Source organism: Camellia sinensis, chromosome 5 (assembly GCF_055761805.1).
Source record: "Camellia sinensis isolate YWXY chromosome 5, ASM5576180v1, whole genome shotgun sequence".
Classification (NCBI taxonomy): domain Eukaryota; kingdom Viridiplantae; phylum Streptophyta; class Magnoliopsida; order Ericales; family Theaceae; genus Camellia; species Camellia sinensis.
This window is the reverse complement of record NC_138965.1, coordinates 170,795,959-170,813,169: the sequence shown is the minus strand read 5'-3', so window position 1 is coordinate 170,813,169 and position 17,211 is coordinate 170,795,959. Positions and strand designations below refer to the sequence as shown.

Genomic DNA, 17,211 nt, shown 5'->3' with positions numbered 1-17,211 from the left:
TGAAAATTGCATGTTTGCATATCATTTTCCATGTCTTTGCCATGTCTCATTAGAGTGGCATTTTGGCGCCTGAGGGTCGGTCCATGGTTTGCGTGCCCGTGTGCACGCATTTTGAGGCACTTCATTTTCATCCACTGGCTTCCTATGTGAGTGTGGCTGAGGCTCTCTCATGTTGGTATAAGCCCATTATTGCATTGCGTATGCCATTGTCTCGATTTGCGTGCCCGTGTGCACGCATTTCGAGGCACTTCATTTTCATCTATTGGCTTCCTATGTGAGTGTGGCTGAGGCTCTCTCATGTTGGTATAAGCCCATTATTGCATTGCGTATGCCATTGCCTCGGTTTGCGTACCCGTGTGCACGCATTTTGAGGCACTTCATTTTCATCTATCAGCCTCTTATGTGAGTGTGGCTAAGGCTCTCTCATGTTAGTATAAGTCCATGTTGCATTGTATATGCCATTTCCATGCCATTGCATTGCATATACCATTGCCTCGGTTTGCGTGCCTGTGTGCACGCATTTCGAGGCACTTCATTTTCATCTATCGGCCTCTTATGTGAGTGTGGCTGAGGCTCTCTCATGTTAGTATAAGTCCATGTTGCATTCTATATGCCATTTCCATGCCATTGCATTGCATATACCATTGCCTTGGTTTACGTGCCCGTGTGCACGCATTTCGAGGCACTTCATTTTCATCTATCGGCCTCTTATGTGAGTGTGGCTGAGGCTCTCTCATGTTAGTGTAAGCCCATATCATATTTCCATGTCATTTGCATTGCGTATGTCATTTTCTCGGTTTGCGTGCCCGTATGCACGCATTTCGAGGCATCTCATTTTCACAGCATAGTGCATACTAGGTTGTATCTTAGATCGCATTCATGCATTTCCTCGGTTTGCGTGCCCGTGTGCACGCATTTCGAGACATCTCATTTTCACAACATAGTGCATACTAGGTTGTATCTTAGATCGCATTCATGCATTTCCTCAGTTTGCGTGCCCGTGTGCATGCACTTCGAGGCATCTCATTTTCATAGCATTGTGCATACTAGGTTGTATCTTAGATCGCATTCATGCATTTTCTCGGTTTGCGTGCCCGTGTGCACGCACTTCGAAGCATCTCATTTTCATAGCATTGTGCATACTAGGTTGTATCTTAGATCGCATTCATACATTTCCTCGGTTTGCGTGCCCGTGTGCACGCATTTTGAGGCATCTCATTTTCATAGCATTGTGCATACTAGGTTGTATCTTAGATCGCATTCATGCATTTTCTCGGTTTGCGTGCCCATGTGCACGCACTTCGAGGCATCTCATTTTCATAGCATTGTGCATGCTAGGCTGTATCTTAGTTGCATTCATGCATGTCATGCATATTGCATTGTGTTCGGAATAGGCGTTAGCCCGGGCGCAGGAAACGAGGTGCGTTTCATACTCCGAGTGACGGAACGTGTCTCAATTCCCTAGTCACCGACACTCCGGATCATCCATGATGGAGTTAGGTTCTTGTTGTGTTTATATGTGCATTCATCCCATATTAAATTGTGCAATTCGACTCCCCGGCCATCATGCCTCGATATGCGCGATTGGTGGCACGAGGATCGAGGTATGCATATATTTGTGAAAATACATTGCTATGCCCCTTTCCTGCTCTCTATTGCAGCAAAATGAAGAATCAGCAACTTTTCGGAGTCTGGCACGCTTTCCAAGAATAACTGCTAAACAGAGGCTAATTGGGGCATCCCGGTGGATTTTCGCGCAAGGCAACCCAGACATGCATCATTCATCAGAAGCAAGGCAGTCCTTGGCTTTCACGCCAGTTTTACAGTTTTCTTAGTTAATTTGTTAGGAATTTGTATATTATTCGGACTGTAATATTTGGACTGTAATTTCTTTTATTCGGGACTGTATTATTTATTCGGACCCTCTGCGCGAGGGCATAATTGTAATAAGTGTGCGTGTGTGTGTTGTATGTCTTCCAACCTCACGTCTTCCTTCCCTTTTATTTTACCTGCTTATGATGGTTAGATTAGGGCATGTTTCAATTAGCATACAGTATGACAGCATGTTTGCATCATTCATCTGTTTTGCATACACCGGGCTCGGCGCATCATACTAACTACATTGTACTTTCAATTCCAAATTGAATACATGTTAGTTGTAGCATCCCATATGCCATGTTTAGAATAGCCGAGCCTGCTATAGTTTGCATTTTTGCATGTGTTGCATTAGGCATTTCTGTATACTTAGGATTCATGCATGATTTCTAATGAGTTTTTGTTTCGGCTTGGAGTACCCGGTGAGCTTTATGCTTTAGCATCCTTGCATGCGTATGAGTGAATGCCATGATAGCATGCTTACCATGAGGCAATATGCTTATGTGATATAACTGCCTGAATGCCTGTGGGTGAAGGTTGGTTTGTTTAAATTGGAACAAATCATTGACTGTGAGTTTTAAGCCCACTAGATAGTGGCAAAACCATCTTTACTAAGCCCACCCGAGGGTGGCAAAATCTGCATTTTAAGCCTACTTGCGAGTAGCAAACCATCTTTCAAATAAACAAGCAGGAAATGTTTTGTTCCAATTCGAGCGACCCAGTCTATACTTATATGCTGTGTGCATCACATAGTAACCTAGGCTAATAACCAGAATAAGGATACACAAAGTTTTCAAAAATAGATATCATGGTTAGTAGAGGCCGATCTTTGATCGGGCGAGCGGGGGTGCTCACGAAGTGACCTTCCCCAATCGTACCCAAGTTCCCGAGCCGAGGCAACTTTGGTGATGACGGACACGTGGCCTTTGGCACCGAGTCAGGGTTTCCTAAATTTCCCATTAAAAAAAACATTTAGGTGGCGACTCTGTATCTGGCAAAGCAGTCCATGTTTGGCACTTCTTTTCAAAAATCTATTTCTCAAAACGATTTGCCAGATTTGGACTCTTTGGTTCAGATTTAGAACCGTGACAAATTTGAGAGTCCTGAGCTGTAGTGACCCCAAAACGAACGGAACGGGAGCTCGTTCCTCCCGGGGCGTTCGGGGACGTCTACAGTTGTCTTCGGAGGAGCGCGAGCGCTTAGTCGCTTTATTAAAAGATTTCAAAGATGTTTTCGTGTGGTCCTACGAAGACATGCCTGGAATCGATCCTGAGATTGTATAGCACCGGATCCCTCTTGACTTAGAGGCCCGACCTGTTAAGCAAAAGCTCCGAAGGATCCGCCCAGAATAGGCTCTGAAGATCAAGGAAGAGGTCACCAAGCAGATTGATGCAGGGTTCCTGTTGGTATCTGAATACCCTACTTGGTTGGCCAATATAGTTCCGGTACCGAAGAAGGACGGCAGAATTCGGGTATGTGTGGACTTCAGGGATTTGAACAAAGCTAGTCCGAAGGACGACTTTCCTCTGTCGCATATCGACGAACTAATGGACTTCACTGCTGGGCATGCACTGCTCTCATTTACGGATGGGTTTTCAGGCTACAATCAGATTTTGATGGCACCCGAAGACAAGGAAAAGACTGCTTTCACTACCCCGTGGGGAACCTATTGTTACAGGGTGATGCTGTTTGGGTTGAAGAATGCTGGGGCTACATATCAACGGGCTGCGACCACGATTTTGCACGACATGATCCATAAAGAGGTTGAGGTGTACGTGGACGACATGATTGTCAAGTCCAAGGAAAGAGAGGGCCACTACACCGCCTTACAGAAATTCTTTCAACAGATCAGAGAGTATTAGTTGCGGCTGAATCCTCAGAAATGTACATTTGGTGTTACAGTAGGAAAAATGCTGGGGTTCTTGATCACACAGAGAGGTATCAAGGTCGATCCTTCCAAAATCAAGGCCATCTTAGAAATGCCACCATCGAGGACTGAAAAGGAGGTGCGAGGCTTTCTGGGTAAAGTGCAATTCATAAGACGGTTTATTACAAATTAACCTTGACTTGTGAACCACTCTTTGGTCTCCTAAAGAAAGAAAAGAAGTTCCAATGGGATGACCGATGCCAAGTTGCTTTCGAGCAGATCAAGCAATATTTACAAAACCCACATGTGTTGTCACCGCCTGAGCTGGGAAAACTGTTGATTCTATACCTATCAGTGACCGAAACGACAATGGGCTGTATACTTGCGCAGGAGTCTGAGGACAAAGTGGAGAAGGCTATCTACTACCTGAGCAAGAAAATGCTAGATTATGAGACCCACTACACTCCATTGGAAAAGGCTTGTCTGGCCTTGGTATGGGCTACCAAGAAGCTAAGGCACTACCTGTTAGCTCACTCTATAATACTGGTTTCGAGATTAGATCCCATCAAATATCTCTTCGAGAAACCGGCACTTACGGGTAGGCTAGCTCGTTGGTTGCTTCTGCTTTCCGAAGTTGATCTAAAGTACATGGCGCGCAAGTCAGTGAAAGGGAGAGCGGTAGTAAAGTTCCTAGCCAATCACCCAGTGGAGGGAGATGAAGCAGTTGAGTATATGTTCCTAGACGAGGCCATTCTGCATATTGAAGAAGAGACTTGGACGATGTACTTTGACGGAGCATCAAACCAGTACGGGTATGGGATAGGGGAGTTGTTGATAGTACCCGACAATTCCCATATACCTTTAGCCTTCAAACTCTGGTTCAAAGTGTCGAACAATGAGGCAGAATATGAGGCATGTATTACTGGACTAGAAGCCGCCCTGGAACTAGGGGCAAAACGGTTGGATGTCATCGGGGACTCGAACCTTGTTGTATCTCAAGCTAAAGGAGATTGGAAAGTTAAAGAAAAAAAGATGAGAATCTATCACCAGACCTTGGACGCTCTGATTCCTCGGTTTAAAAAACTGAACTTCGCTCATCTGTTAAGAGAGAACAACAGGTTCACTGATTCATTAGCAACTCTATCTTCTATAATAGACATCCGTTTTGGAGTCCGGATGCGTCCGATCATCATTGAACAGAAATTCATGCCAGCCTACGAGCTGATTGTTGCCATAGATGAGGTACAAGATCAAAACCCATGGTATTACGACGTCTGGAACTTCTTGGAAAAGGAAGCGTATCCACCAAGGGAAAATGCCAAAGATAAGAGGGCAATTTGAAGAATGGATGCTCAGTTCATCGTCAACGGGGGTAAACTGTACAAGCGGGGTCATCTCGGGATGCACAAGCTGTGTGTTGATGCTGAAGAGTCCAAGCGCCTGACGGAGGCCATCGATGGAGGAAAGTGTGGAGCGCACATGAGTGGGGTGATGTTAGCCCGGAAGATTTTTAGGCAGGGTTATTATTGGTCAACCATGGAGGAGGATAGTATTGGCTTTGTTCGGCGATGCCACAAATGTCAGATCTATGCAAACCGCATGACCATTCCACCATCGAAGCTGTACAACATGACTTTGCCATGGCCGTTTTCAGTCTGGAGGATTGATGTGATTGGGGTTGTCACTCCAAAGGGGTCAAACGAGGATGAGTACATTTTGGTAGCGATAGACTATTTCACGAAGTGGGTTGAGACCTAATCTTACGCAGTGTTGAAGGCGTCGAACGTTGCTAAGTTCATCAGAAACAACATCATCTGTCGCTACGAGGTCCCGAACGAGATTATTTCGGATAATGGTTCCCACTTCAAGAAGGAGGTGATCAACTTGTTGAAGAAATACAACGTGGCTTTCCATAAGTCATCCACATATCAGTCGCAAACCAACGGGGCAGTTGAGGCCACCAACAAGAACATCAAGCACATTCTACAGAAGATGGTGGAAACCTATAGGGATTGGCCAGATAAGATGCCATTTGCTCTTTGGGGCTACCGGACTTCAATTCGAACTTCTACTGGGGCAACTCCGTATTCCTTGGTTTATGGGATGGAGGCTGTTCTGCTTATTGAAGTTGAGGCTCCGTCATTATGGGTATTGGCCGAGTGTTAGATAGCGGAGGCAGATTGGCAGCAAAGCAAGTTCGAAGAACTCATGCTCTTTGATGAAAGAAGGCTGAAAGCATTGTATCACGTCCAAGGTTATCAACAAAGACTTGCCATGGCTTTCAACAAGAAGGTTAAGTCTAGGAATTTGAAAGAGGGGGATCTAGTGCTCAAAGACAATCAGGCTCAGTCTTGAGATTTTCGGGGCCCAAAGCCAATAATCAACTACTAAATTTCTGGGGGCCTTCACATTTTTTTTATTGAATGAAAAAAAAAATTAAGGTATAGGACAAAAGATTTGTATTAAAATCACAAAAAATACTTAGCATTACATTATAATAACTAATATGTATCACTTGATCCTCGCTCTTCTTGCATTTTTAGAAGAAAATAGATCAATCATACTTGCATAATCTAGTTTTTTTTTGCAAAATCATTTTCAATGGATAACAATGCTAATCCATTCAATCTTTCTTGTGACATGGTTAATCGAAGGTAATTTTTGATGATTTTTAACTTTTAAAAGCTTCTTTCCCCCGATGCAACTGTAACTAGAATAGTCAAAAGTATCCTGTAAGCAACCCATGAATTTGGGAAACAATTTGCCATCAACTGCAGATGATTGAGCACTTCAATTGGCTTATTGACTTCTTTTGGAATCTCTCTTTCAAGACTTTTAGCTCCATCAATAAATCTCTTCCATCAATATTGGAAATCTCACCATGTTTTAAAAATTCTTCAAGGTTCACACACCCCACCTTCAACGATTCATCGCTGCACTTTTTCAAGTCAAACAAAAAGCCAAAGTTTGCCTCATATACTTTGAATTGTTCGAACCTATTTTTAAGTGAACAAAGGGCTTGATCAACAAAATAAAGGAAGTAACCAACTCTAAATGATTCTTCAGCCGACTGGGTCACCTCTCCGCTAACATTCTCATCAAATTGTTTCTTTCTAGAAATGATGCGCTTTTCAACAAATATAGGTTCAATTCCCAATTCACTTGCCATTTCTTTAGCTTCAACCATAGCCTCCGTGAAACCAACTTCTCTATACATTGCAACATACTTAACAAGCCCATCTAGTTGCTTTACAGTAACTGCTATATCCATATCTTCACTTTGAAGAAGCTCGCTAATAGAGTTCACATGAAACAACAAATTGTACCAAATTACAATACTAAACAAGAACTCAAAAGTCTCAAGTTCATGAGTTACCAGGGATTTAGCTTCACTTTTTGCAATCAAATCTGTGGTAGGATTGTTGTACAAGTCAACTAAAGCATCTCTTATTTTTTAAGCATGATATCTTAGTGGTTTAACACTTTCAATGCAACTTTCCCGACGCATTTGCGACAACGACTTAACCGTGAGGCCTTCCTTTAGATTATCTTTTAAAATTGCCCAACGTTGAACGGAAGATGAAAACAATACATATATGCGTTGTACCACACCAAAAAAAGTTTTTGCTTTAGAGCAAGAGTTGGCCATATCACAAAGCACAAGGTTAAGACTATGACAACCACACAGCGTATAGAATGCTCTAGTATTTACTTGAAGTACTCTTGTTTGAACACCTTTGTTTTTGCCTTTCATGTTAGAGCCATTGACATATCCTTGCCCTCTTAAGTCACCAATATCAAGTTGAAGGCTAACTAATGCTTCTTGAAGTTTATCAAAAAGTCTCATCCCCGATGTATCATCCACATTCTAGAATTCCAAGAAAAACTCTTTCACTTTAATTGGACTTGTTGAAACATACACGCATCGTATGACAAAAGACATTTGTTCTTGATGGCTTATATCTGGTGTACAATCAAGTATGACCGAAAAGTATTTTGCTAGTTTGATTATTGACAAAATTGCACTTTTGACTTCCCCGACTAACATTTGTATCACCTCATTTTGAATTTTATGACTCAGATAATGGTAATGAATCTCACCCTTTTCTATCCTCCACAAGTGTTGTTCCATCGTTGGATCAAACTCACCAATCATTTCAATTGTGCTTAAAAAAAGTCCATTGCTCTCTTCATAAATCTTCTCATGGCTTCCACGAAAAGGCAAATTATTCTTGGCAAGTGTTTTCACAACTGCAATTATCATCAATAAAACCCGTCTCAAGTGCACTTTTTCTTTGTTAACTTGTTCTTGTATACTTTTATCTATTGTTTGATGCTTTCCCAATCTTTCCTCCAACTCAATCCATCTGCTCATGCAAGTAATGTGCTCGTTACCACTTTCATGGCCTTTAAGTCTCTCACCAATATTTCTCCAGTCTTTAAATCCTTCGGTAGCCAATTGAGTCTTATTTCCCTCTTGCTTAAACAACTTACAACAAATGCAAAATACTCTATCCAAAAGTTCCAAGTATATCAGCCATGTCCTGTCAAATTTTACTCCATTTGATAAATGCCGAATGTAATGAACAGGTGAGAAATGCCTATGCCTAGAAGAATCATCCTTAGGGAAGTTGAACTCACAATTTCTTCTCACGGGACCTCTTTCGACTAAAAAATCTCGTAAATTCTAGTCAATTATTTTCCAAGTCCCTAGATCATCTATATTTGAATGCTCACATTCCGTATTCATCTCATCATCTTGATTGGCTTTTGCACTCCCAAATTCTCCATTTCCTTTTTCATCCACCAAATTTTCATTCTCATTATCCACCAAATTTTCATTCTCATTATTCACCAAAGTTTCAAATTCTTCACTATTCAAGTCTTCAACTGATTGTTCTATTTGTTTGTCACTCGTAAAGAATTTATCAATAGCTCCTCTTTGACACTCGACTAATTTTTCGACTATTTGCTTATTTTTCCTTTTTGCGAATCCAAACGGATAATTTCTTTTAAGAGTCATGATGAGCTGAGATCAAAATATTTTTTTAGATCAAAATTCAAAACAAGAGCACCACCACTTAACAAAATACAAAACTTTTAAATTATGTGATGTGAACTATTAAACTTAAATGAATTCTTCTTGATGACGTAAATACCAATATTATAATAGCAATTAATTGGGCAAAAGACAAGACAAATATTTAATTAATTGAATAGAAAAAAAAAATATTTGCCTGTGCTTACTGTGTTGAGGTCAAAATATTTTTTTAAATCAAAATTCAAAACAAAAGCACCACCACTTAAAAAAACACAAAACTTTTAAATTATGTGATGTGAACTATTATACTTAAATAAAATTTTCTTGATGATGTAAATACCAATATTATAATAGCAATTAATTGTGCAATAATTAATTGAATAGGAAAAAAAAATATTTACCTATGTTTGCTGCGCTGAGATCAAAATATTTTTTTAAATCAAAATTTAAAACAAGAGTACCACCACTTAACAAAACACAAAATTTTTAAATTATGTGATGTGAACTATTAAACTTAAATAAATTTTTCTTGATGATGTAAACACCAATATTATAATAGTAATTAATTATGCAAAAGACAAGATAAATATTTAATTAATTGAAAAAAAAAATTACTTGTGTTGGTCGCTGTTTCGTCTAGACTGCACAGCTTCTTCTCCTTGCTGGTGTGTGCTATCAAAGGGAAGGTTGGATTAAGAGATGATAGGGTTAGGAATTAGAAAAAATATGGGCCTTTTAGACTGTTGGGCCTTTTAATGGGTCAAAAAAATTAAGTTAGTTTGGACCTTTTTTAAAATTTTTTTGGACTCAAAACACACCTAACATATTATACTAACTTATAATAGGAGGGGGCCCCCATTTTGGGCCTATTTTGAGGGGCCCTAAGCCATGGCCTTGTGGTCCTATGGCCAGGGCAGGGCCTGAAGACAATCGAGCTCCCATTCACGACCCTAGGGGCAAGTTCAGACGTAATTGGACTGGTCCCTGCATCATCAACTCAATCTGGTCGGGTGTAGCTGTCGTTCTGATGGACCTAGATGGCCTCGAGTTCTCCCAGCCGATCAACATGGACAAGTTGAAGAAATACTTTCCCTGAGTGGCTCGCTAGGCCGAAAACCCGAAAGGGCGACCTAGGCAAAAGTTAGAGCATGAAAAAATTGAAATAATAAGAACTGAAGTCGCAAGGTTGAAAACCCAGAAAGGGCGGCCTTGGCAAAAGTTAGAGCACAAAAGGAGAGTGTTAATACATGAGTGAACCTGAATCGAAATACATAAGGCTTCATTCCCATCTGTGGGATACGTAGGCAACTTCATTCTAAAGTCCAACCATAAAAACTTTCCCAATCAACTCTGTCCATCTGATCATGTTTGTCATCTTTGTCTATTCTGCATTCAAGAGCTCGGTTGTGATCTCCAGTGCAGTGCTATTCAGACTACGGGCAACTTTCCAGTTGCTGGATCCGGGGTTGTACATCTCAATGATAGATCTCGGGTGTGTCCAGTTGTGATCCATATCGAAAATAGTTTTGAAAAGTTTTAATAAAATTTGATTTTGTTCAAATTAATCTTTTACAACTTAGACCATTTTTGGACCAAACAAAAAAATTTCAGTACCCGCGACCTTCAATTACATTGATTTCAGTACAGAGTTCTCCTGTTCTTGAACACAAATTGAAGTTGTTTTTTTTTATTACATTCATAAGAAAACTTGAAAGTACTGATTAAAGCAAATAAACTTGGGGCATAGTTAGGTGTTCCTGCGCCCCCTCCCAGAGCTTGTGGAAGCCTCTGATGCCAAAGTAGGCCCGGTTTGTGCCTCTTCATTGAGCCAAGCTATGCACTCATCAGAGAGGGTGCGACTGAAAGTGGGAGTGGGGGCCAGAAGCTCTCTCGTCCTCCACACTGTGGCATACCGATCTAGCTGTGCGCCTCGGACCGAAAATGCGGTAGGGTACTCTATCCCTTCTTCCGGACAAGTCTGATCATGCCCAAATTGTCACCGGAATCAGAATGGGAAGTAAAAGACACAGTGTGTCAAGCCAATCAGCTGAATGCCCGACTGGCGAGACATGCTGTAACTCATTGCCGGTAGATTGAGCCAGGGGCAGCGCCAAGCAATGCTGACAGCGGACAGACTGCACATCCATTCGCACTTCCATCCCTCATCAGGGGCATCGACTAGACGTCGCCGAAAGAAATAGCCGCGGGCTGAATATACCGGGCATGAGTCCACCACTCTCAACTTGTCCATCAACCATATCTAGGGAGGGATGAAAAATAAGAGATTAAAGAATAGAGAGGTGTGCGTGGAGAGAAAAGTGAGAAAAGGATTTTGAGAGAAAAACAGAGCCTGAGGGTCGAGTGATGTAAGGAATACACATGTGAGGTAGGGAGCGAAACATTACCTGCAGCAGTAGTGGACTCCCCGCAAATCTAGTCATCTCTCGGCGATGGAAAGCATCCAAACCCATCAGTGTCTCAGCTAGCGTCATGGCAATGCAGCTCTTGCCCTCTTTTAAGCCTTGGGCAACCTCAATCAAACAGACGCTAGATCCTTCGGAGCCTGGGGCAAGCAAGAAATAAGACAACATGCACAAGCAAAGCACATGTCACAGAAAACCCTGCCAGTGATGATCGTCGCGATCACCTGCATCAGAAGACCGACGAATCAAGTTGGGGATGTCCAATTTCCCGTCAAGAATCAAAGACCGAGCGTCATGCAAAGTGAGTCCGCACATCCGTCCTAAGGCTCGGATGTGACCAAAATGAAGTTGGGGCAAGATCTCTTCATCGCACTCGGATTCCATCAAAGGTTGGAAGTCTTCGAAAATGGGACACATCTCTTGTCCGCCGAAGCTAAAAACATGAGTTACCAGATTCCAACATCTTGCCGCGGCATGGAGGAACGGAAAACGCAGTGGGGTGCGGCTCAGAGTAAATAGTGCATTTATTCTGAAACCCCAGAAGTTTAACTTTTCCGAGCCATCCAAGTTTGCAATCCAATTTGTGAGATTTTGGACAAGAAATGCCTCCATTTGGTGCAAAAACTGTGTTGAAATGGAGAAACCACGAAGTTGGAACCTTTATAGAAGATAAGGTGTTGAGTGGAAGACATGTGGCAGCCAGTTATAATGGCCGATCGACCATCTTGTTAGCCGACCGGCTAGTTTTTGTGGCCGATAGCCCTTTATGATGGCCGATGGCCGCCCACCTTGGCCGATGGCCCCTCCTTTGTTCTCTGAGCTGTCCATGTGTTGGAGGTGTTGAAAACTTATGACTTGTTCCACCTCAAATGCTTTTTGTGACGATTTTGCGAAGTCGCGCCTGTGTTACTTCAATTTGTTTATCGAGTTGTTGCATTTGTTTATCGAGTTGTATTTTGCGTTGATTGTTAAGTTCTTGTCTTGCTTATTGAGTTGTATTCACATCTGGTTAGCATGTTGAGTTCTTGTCTTGCTTATCGAGTTGCTTTGTTCTTTCAGTTGTCAATTGGTTCACTACCAGATTAAGACATTGCAATTCGAGTGTGTGGTTTTCAAACAAAATTCAATCTCATTTATATGATGTGCGATGCGATGTGTTGTGATGCTTAGAATATAAAATGTAACACTTTTTCAATCAAAAGTTATTTTCATTCCATCATGGTTTCTTTTTGCAAAAGTACAAAGTTTTAGAGAACATAAAACTGTCTGAGGCTGTACAATGTGCAAAAACTAAAGCAAAAACAGAAATAAAGCAAAAGTGAAACATCTGAATCGGCGCCAGTCGCCTCAAGAGCAGGAAGGCCTCCTCGTCCTCTTCCTTGACGAAGGCCCAGAACTACCACCGTCAGCTCCGCTACCTGAGTCTGAACCTGAACCATCTCCAGCCTCATCTCCATCCTGAGACGACTCTAACTGTAGACTCACTATCTCCTCGTTAGACTCATCATCATCTGGGACAGGCCTCCGTGAACTGCTCTTAGTATGAGTACGCCCAGCTCTGCTCCGGCTGTGCGCTAGAGTCCCTTGTCCCGCTCCCCCTACTGCTTGCTGAGGCACTGAATATCCCGTTGTGGTTGGTATCTGGAATGGGGCCTGAAAAGAATAATTTGGCAAACGCATCAGTTATGCTATGCGAAGCTGAGTATGCTATCAAATGCAGTATATGATTACAGTGTATGAATGCTGTGAGCAGTATATGAGCGCTGTAAGCAGTGAATGATTGCAGTGTATGAGGGTCGTGGCCAGTATATGAAATGCAGCGTATTGGTGCCGTGAGTGGTATATAAGTGTGGTGTATCAAATGTAGTATTGATAATGTGATGCATCAGATCAATATAGAGCAGATTATAAAGGGTTATGGGATGGAGGTTGCAAGAACTTACCGGAATACCGTAAATACTGAGCAGGTCCTTGCTCCTCTTTAGCATCCCCATCACCCAAGCCGACAGCTCCAGAGCCTGCCCAGTGTACTCTATGGAAGCCTACAAAAGTGTTGAGGTAATCAGTAATCTGTGGGATATCAACTGAAATGAAATGAATGTACAGAATGTAAAGTATAGCATATACCGGGTTCAAGCCTCGAACTCCGACGAGTTTATGATCAACTGGGGGAAGAGCGATGGGAATCTGATAATTCTCTCCAGCCTGTCATTGGCATGTCATAGTAGTGGGCAGGTCTGGCCACTCTACTCTCTGTCCCCTCTGGGAACCCCTCCTACCATGGGCCTAGGTCGCCCTGGATCCTTCCACTCCTCCTGCTGTGGCTGCAGGTCTCTCTCTCTCACCTCGGCGAACACTGGCCAGAGGCTGCATGAGATATGTCTAGATGAAGACGGTGTAGTCGCCGTCCTACCTGAAGAAGTCGGCATCCCAACCTATCGGGAAATCAGCCATCTCCTGCGAGGTGTACATCTCTGCCTGCCTCATGTGCGAAGGAGGCGACATCAGAACCACCGGCTCGGGTAAGCCAAGGCTCTGTCGCAGGAAGCGTTCACCCAAGTACTACGCTCGATAGACCAAACCCTCAAGCAAAACCCGAAATTGGAAAGTCTCCCGAGCGCCCATAAACCGGTCTCTAACTGCATCAGGCAGCACTGCCCAGGGCTGCCAGGTGATCTGCAAATCATGGATATACAGGTTGTTATCTGCTATTGAAAGTGCAATATAAAGCAAAGCTCAGATGAACTGTAGGGTTTGAAATACCTCCACTGCGGCTACAGTGTCAAAATATTGGCGGAAGAATGAGAAAGACTCTCGCGGCCTCCGCTCGCATCTCACATCGTACCTATGTGAATACGGAACCATGGGAGGCATCTCTACCTCCAGCTCTGGCGCAAGCCTCGAGAAGTAGGCATATACCCACAACTACAGAATGTAAAAGGGTAATAATGAGTATGTTTATCAGTAAAGCAGTATACAGATAAAGCAGAAATCAGAGAATGATGTGCAGTGTGTGCAGTGTACAACTAGTGTAAAATAGATTGTGTGTTATACAGTATGTTTGGTGTACAGATAATGTATAGCAGGACTGTAAAGTAGAAGGGAAAGATGTACCTCCCAAGCTCTCCAGTAGCCTCTTAGTAGGTGCCCGCTCCGGCGAGATGAGGAACTCATATCCATACAGTGTGGCTAAGCCTGTGCCACCCCAGTCATAGTACCGAATGCGAGACACGTCTACCAGTGCACTCAAGAGGTAGAGGCCAACAGTGTTCGCCAAGTCGGCGAATAGAGTAGTGCCAAGCAAGAACATGAAAAACCTCTGAGCATAGTGCTCGACCTCCTCGCTGGTCGTCAGCGTCTCCCCCCTAAACTGGTCCTCGAACCACGAATATGGCACCATCCCTGGTTGGGAGAGAGGTGGGCGAATCCCTAGCAGAAAGATCTGGGCAGCATCCCACTCGCCCATATCAGTGTCGAAAGGGATCAGATCACCCCCTACTCCGATGCCGGTGAGCATCAAGAAGTCGAAGGGAGTCATCGTCATCTCCCCTGTTGTAGAAAGGTGGAAAGAATCGGTGGTGTCCCACCACCTCTCCACTAAGGGGCCTAGAAGAGGCCGACTCGCAGTGAGGCGCGAGAGTCCCATGCAGAATATACCAAAATCGGCCTCATCGACGATGTGGCAAACATCATCGGGTAACTCCATGTGCCAATCTCGTGCAATGGTGTTCCCATAACCCCGGAAGGCATGAGAATCTCCCTGTGTTCAAGATAAATAAATGCGAAGCAGTGTCAGGAATACAGTGTATTCATGTGTTCAGAATTGATAAAAATGCAGTGCATACATATGTTTGAGTTGACAAAAGTATCATGTATGATTGTGCTTAAAATGAACTAGGCATGTGATACACAAGTGTGTTTGGGTTAATCAAATGAAGAGTGATATTGGCTATCCAAGATATATGACCTACATCGCAAAAAGTAAAGAGGAATAATATACCTCAGCGGCGCCATAGGATAAGTGTGACTTCGGCTCGCGTAGCAGGAGGTCCTCCGAAGCACCTCGCGCAAAGCTCCTGAACTGGCGAATACTGTCAGGAGGCAATACGTGTACGTCAGGGTGATAAGATGCTGGGTCAAAAGGCCGAATGCCAAGCGGCAAAGGCTCGAACTCGGGATCCATATCCATCCCTGGGGCAGTCCCACCCTGTGGAATATCATCTGCAATCTCGAGAAGAGTGAGAAAATGGTCGAAGGTATGAAAAATCGGCAAGAATGCCAAAAGTCAACAAAAATTCAACCCCAAGGGGTGAGAAATGGAAAAAAATGTCGAAGTGCGAAAGAAGGCATGAAGATCAAGGGTAACTCGGGAGAAACAAACCCCAAGTGATGGAAATCAAGAATGTGGCACCAAAAACACTTTTAAATCGGTGCAAAGTGTTTGAAACAACGAGGGTTTTGCGAATCAAAAATTTTTGGGAGGTTTGAAAACATGTGTAAAGCTCGGATCGAAGGGAGGAAAGCGATCTAGAGAGAGAGGATGAAGGATTTCGGCAAGGGAGAAGTGAAAGAATAGGGTTTAGAACCCTATACTTAAAGACCCGAGGCAAAATGTCAAAATTGCCCTGAATCTGCCATTGTTGGCCGATCGGCCAAATTGTTGGCTGGCCGGCCACATTGTTGGTTGATGGAGTTTTCTGGTGGCCGATGGGTGGCCGATAGCTCCCTCTTGTGGCCGATGAACCTCCAATGCCCTTTTTTGGGGTTATCATGTTGATTTGTACCCTCATCTCTCAAAAAAATGCAGGGAAGTGTACCTTTTGAAGCTTAAGCGGCCTCCGTGGTGACCTCGAACCATGTTTCCAGTGCGTGGCACTCAGTACGAACAAAGTGTATCCTTTTCCGTATCCTTTTGTGTACCGCAAAAACAATGAATCGCCTTTGAATATGCTGTGTTAGTGCATTTTGTCATGTATGCAAGACTTGCATTGTTATGCATGTTCTACTTGCATTGTTATGCACGTTTCAGTTGCATTGTCATGCACATTTTCACTTGCATTGTTATGCACGTTTCAGTTGCATTGTTATGCACTTTTCACTTGCATTGCTATGCACCATTCTACTCGCATCGTTATGTACCGTTGTTTATCTGGCATTGAATATGCACTGTTGGTTATCTTGCATTGTGTGTACATCGTTGTCATTCGTCTCGCAGAAGACATGCGTGGCATTGCATCGTGTCTTTCAAGTTTCCCTCTCATACATGCATGATATTGTATATACGGTTCATTTAGAGGAATCCCGGGTAACACCCTTCCTCACCGGCATCTCGTTGGTTAGAGGCATTCGGGCACGCCCTATGTCTACACTAGCACCTCGTTGGTTGGAAACACCCGGGTGCGCTCGGTATTTATGCTATACCCTTGTTAGAAGCATTGGGACGCACTCTGATGTTTATACAACTCCTCAGTGCTTGCACTGTTTACCTTCCCTCTCTCGCGTGTGATACGCTGAGAGGTGTACCTTTCCCTCTCTCGCGTATGATACGCTGAGAGGTGTACTTTTCCCTCTCTCGCGTGTGATACGCTGAGAGGTGTACCTCTCCTTCTCCCACATGTGATACGCTGGGAAGTGTTACCTTTCCTTGTCCCGCGTGTGATACGCTGAGAGGTGTGCTTTTCCCTCTCTCGCGTGTGATACACTAAGAGGTGTACTTTTCCCTCTCTTGCGTGTGATACGCTGAGAAGTGTACTTTTTCCTCTCTCACGTGTGATACACTAAGAGGTGTCGCTTTTCCCTCTCTCACGTGTGATACACTGAAAGGTGTACCTTTCTCTCTCTCGCATGTGATACGCTGAGAGGTGTGCTTTTCCCTCTCTCGCGTGTGATACGCTGAGAGGTGTACCTTTCCCTCTCTCGCGTGTGATACACTGAGAGGTGTACTTTTCCCTCTCTCACGTGTGATACACTGAGAGGTGTACCTTTCCCTCTCTCGCGTGTGATAT

At 43.4% G+C, this 17,211-nt stretch overlaps 1 protein-coding gene across 1 annotated transcript; it reads right to left on the bottom strand.

Annotated features, from left to right (window-relative positions):
- Positions 1–6,509: 6,509 nt before the first annotated feature.
- On the bottom strand, positions 6,510–8,765 carry LOC114304154 (uncharacterized). The gene is made up of 4 exons (XM_082872322.1): positions 8,480–8,765; positions 7,800–8,410; positions 7,478–7,610; positions 6,510–7,150 (listed from the first exon to the last, which is right to left on the bottom strand). Exons 1-4 carry the CDS (start codon positions 8,763–8,765, stop codon positions 6,510–6,512), a joined length of 1,671 nt encoding a protein of 556 aa, XP_082728448.1.
- Positions 8,766–17,211: the final 8,446 nt, after the last annotated feature.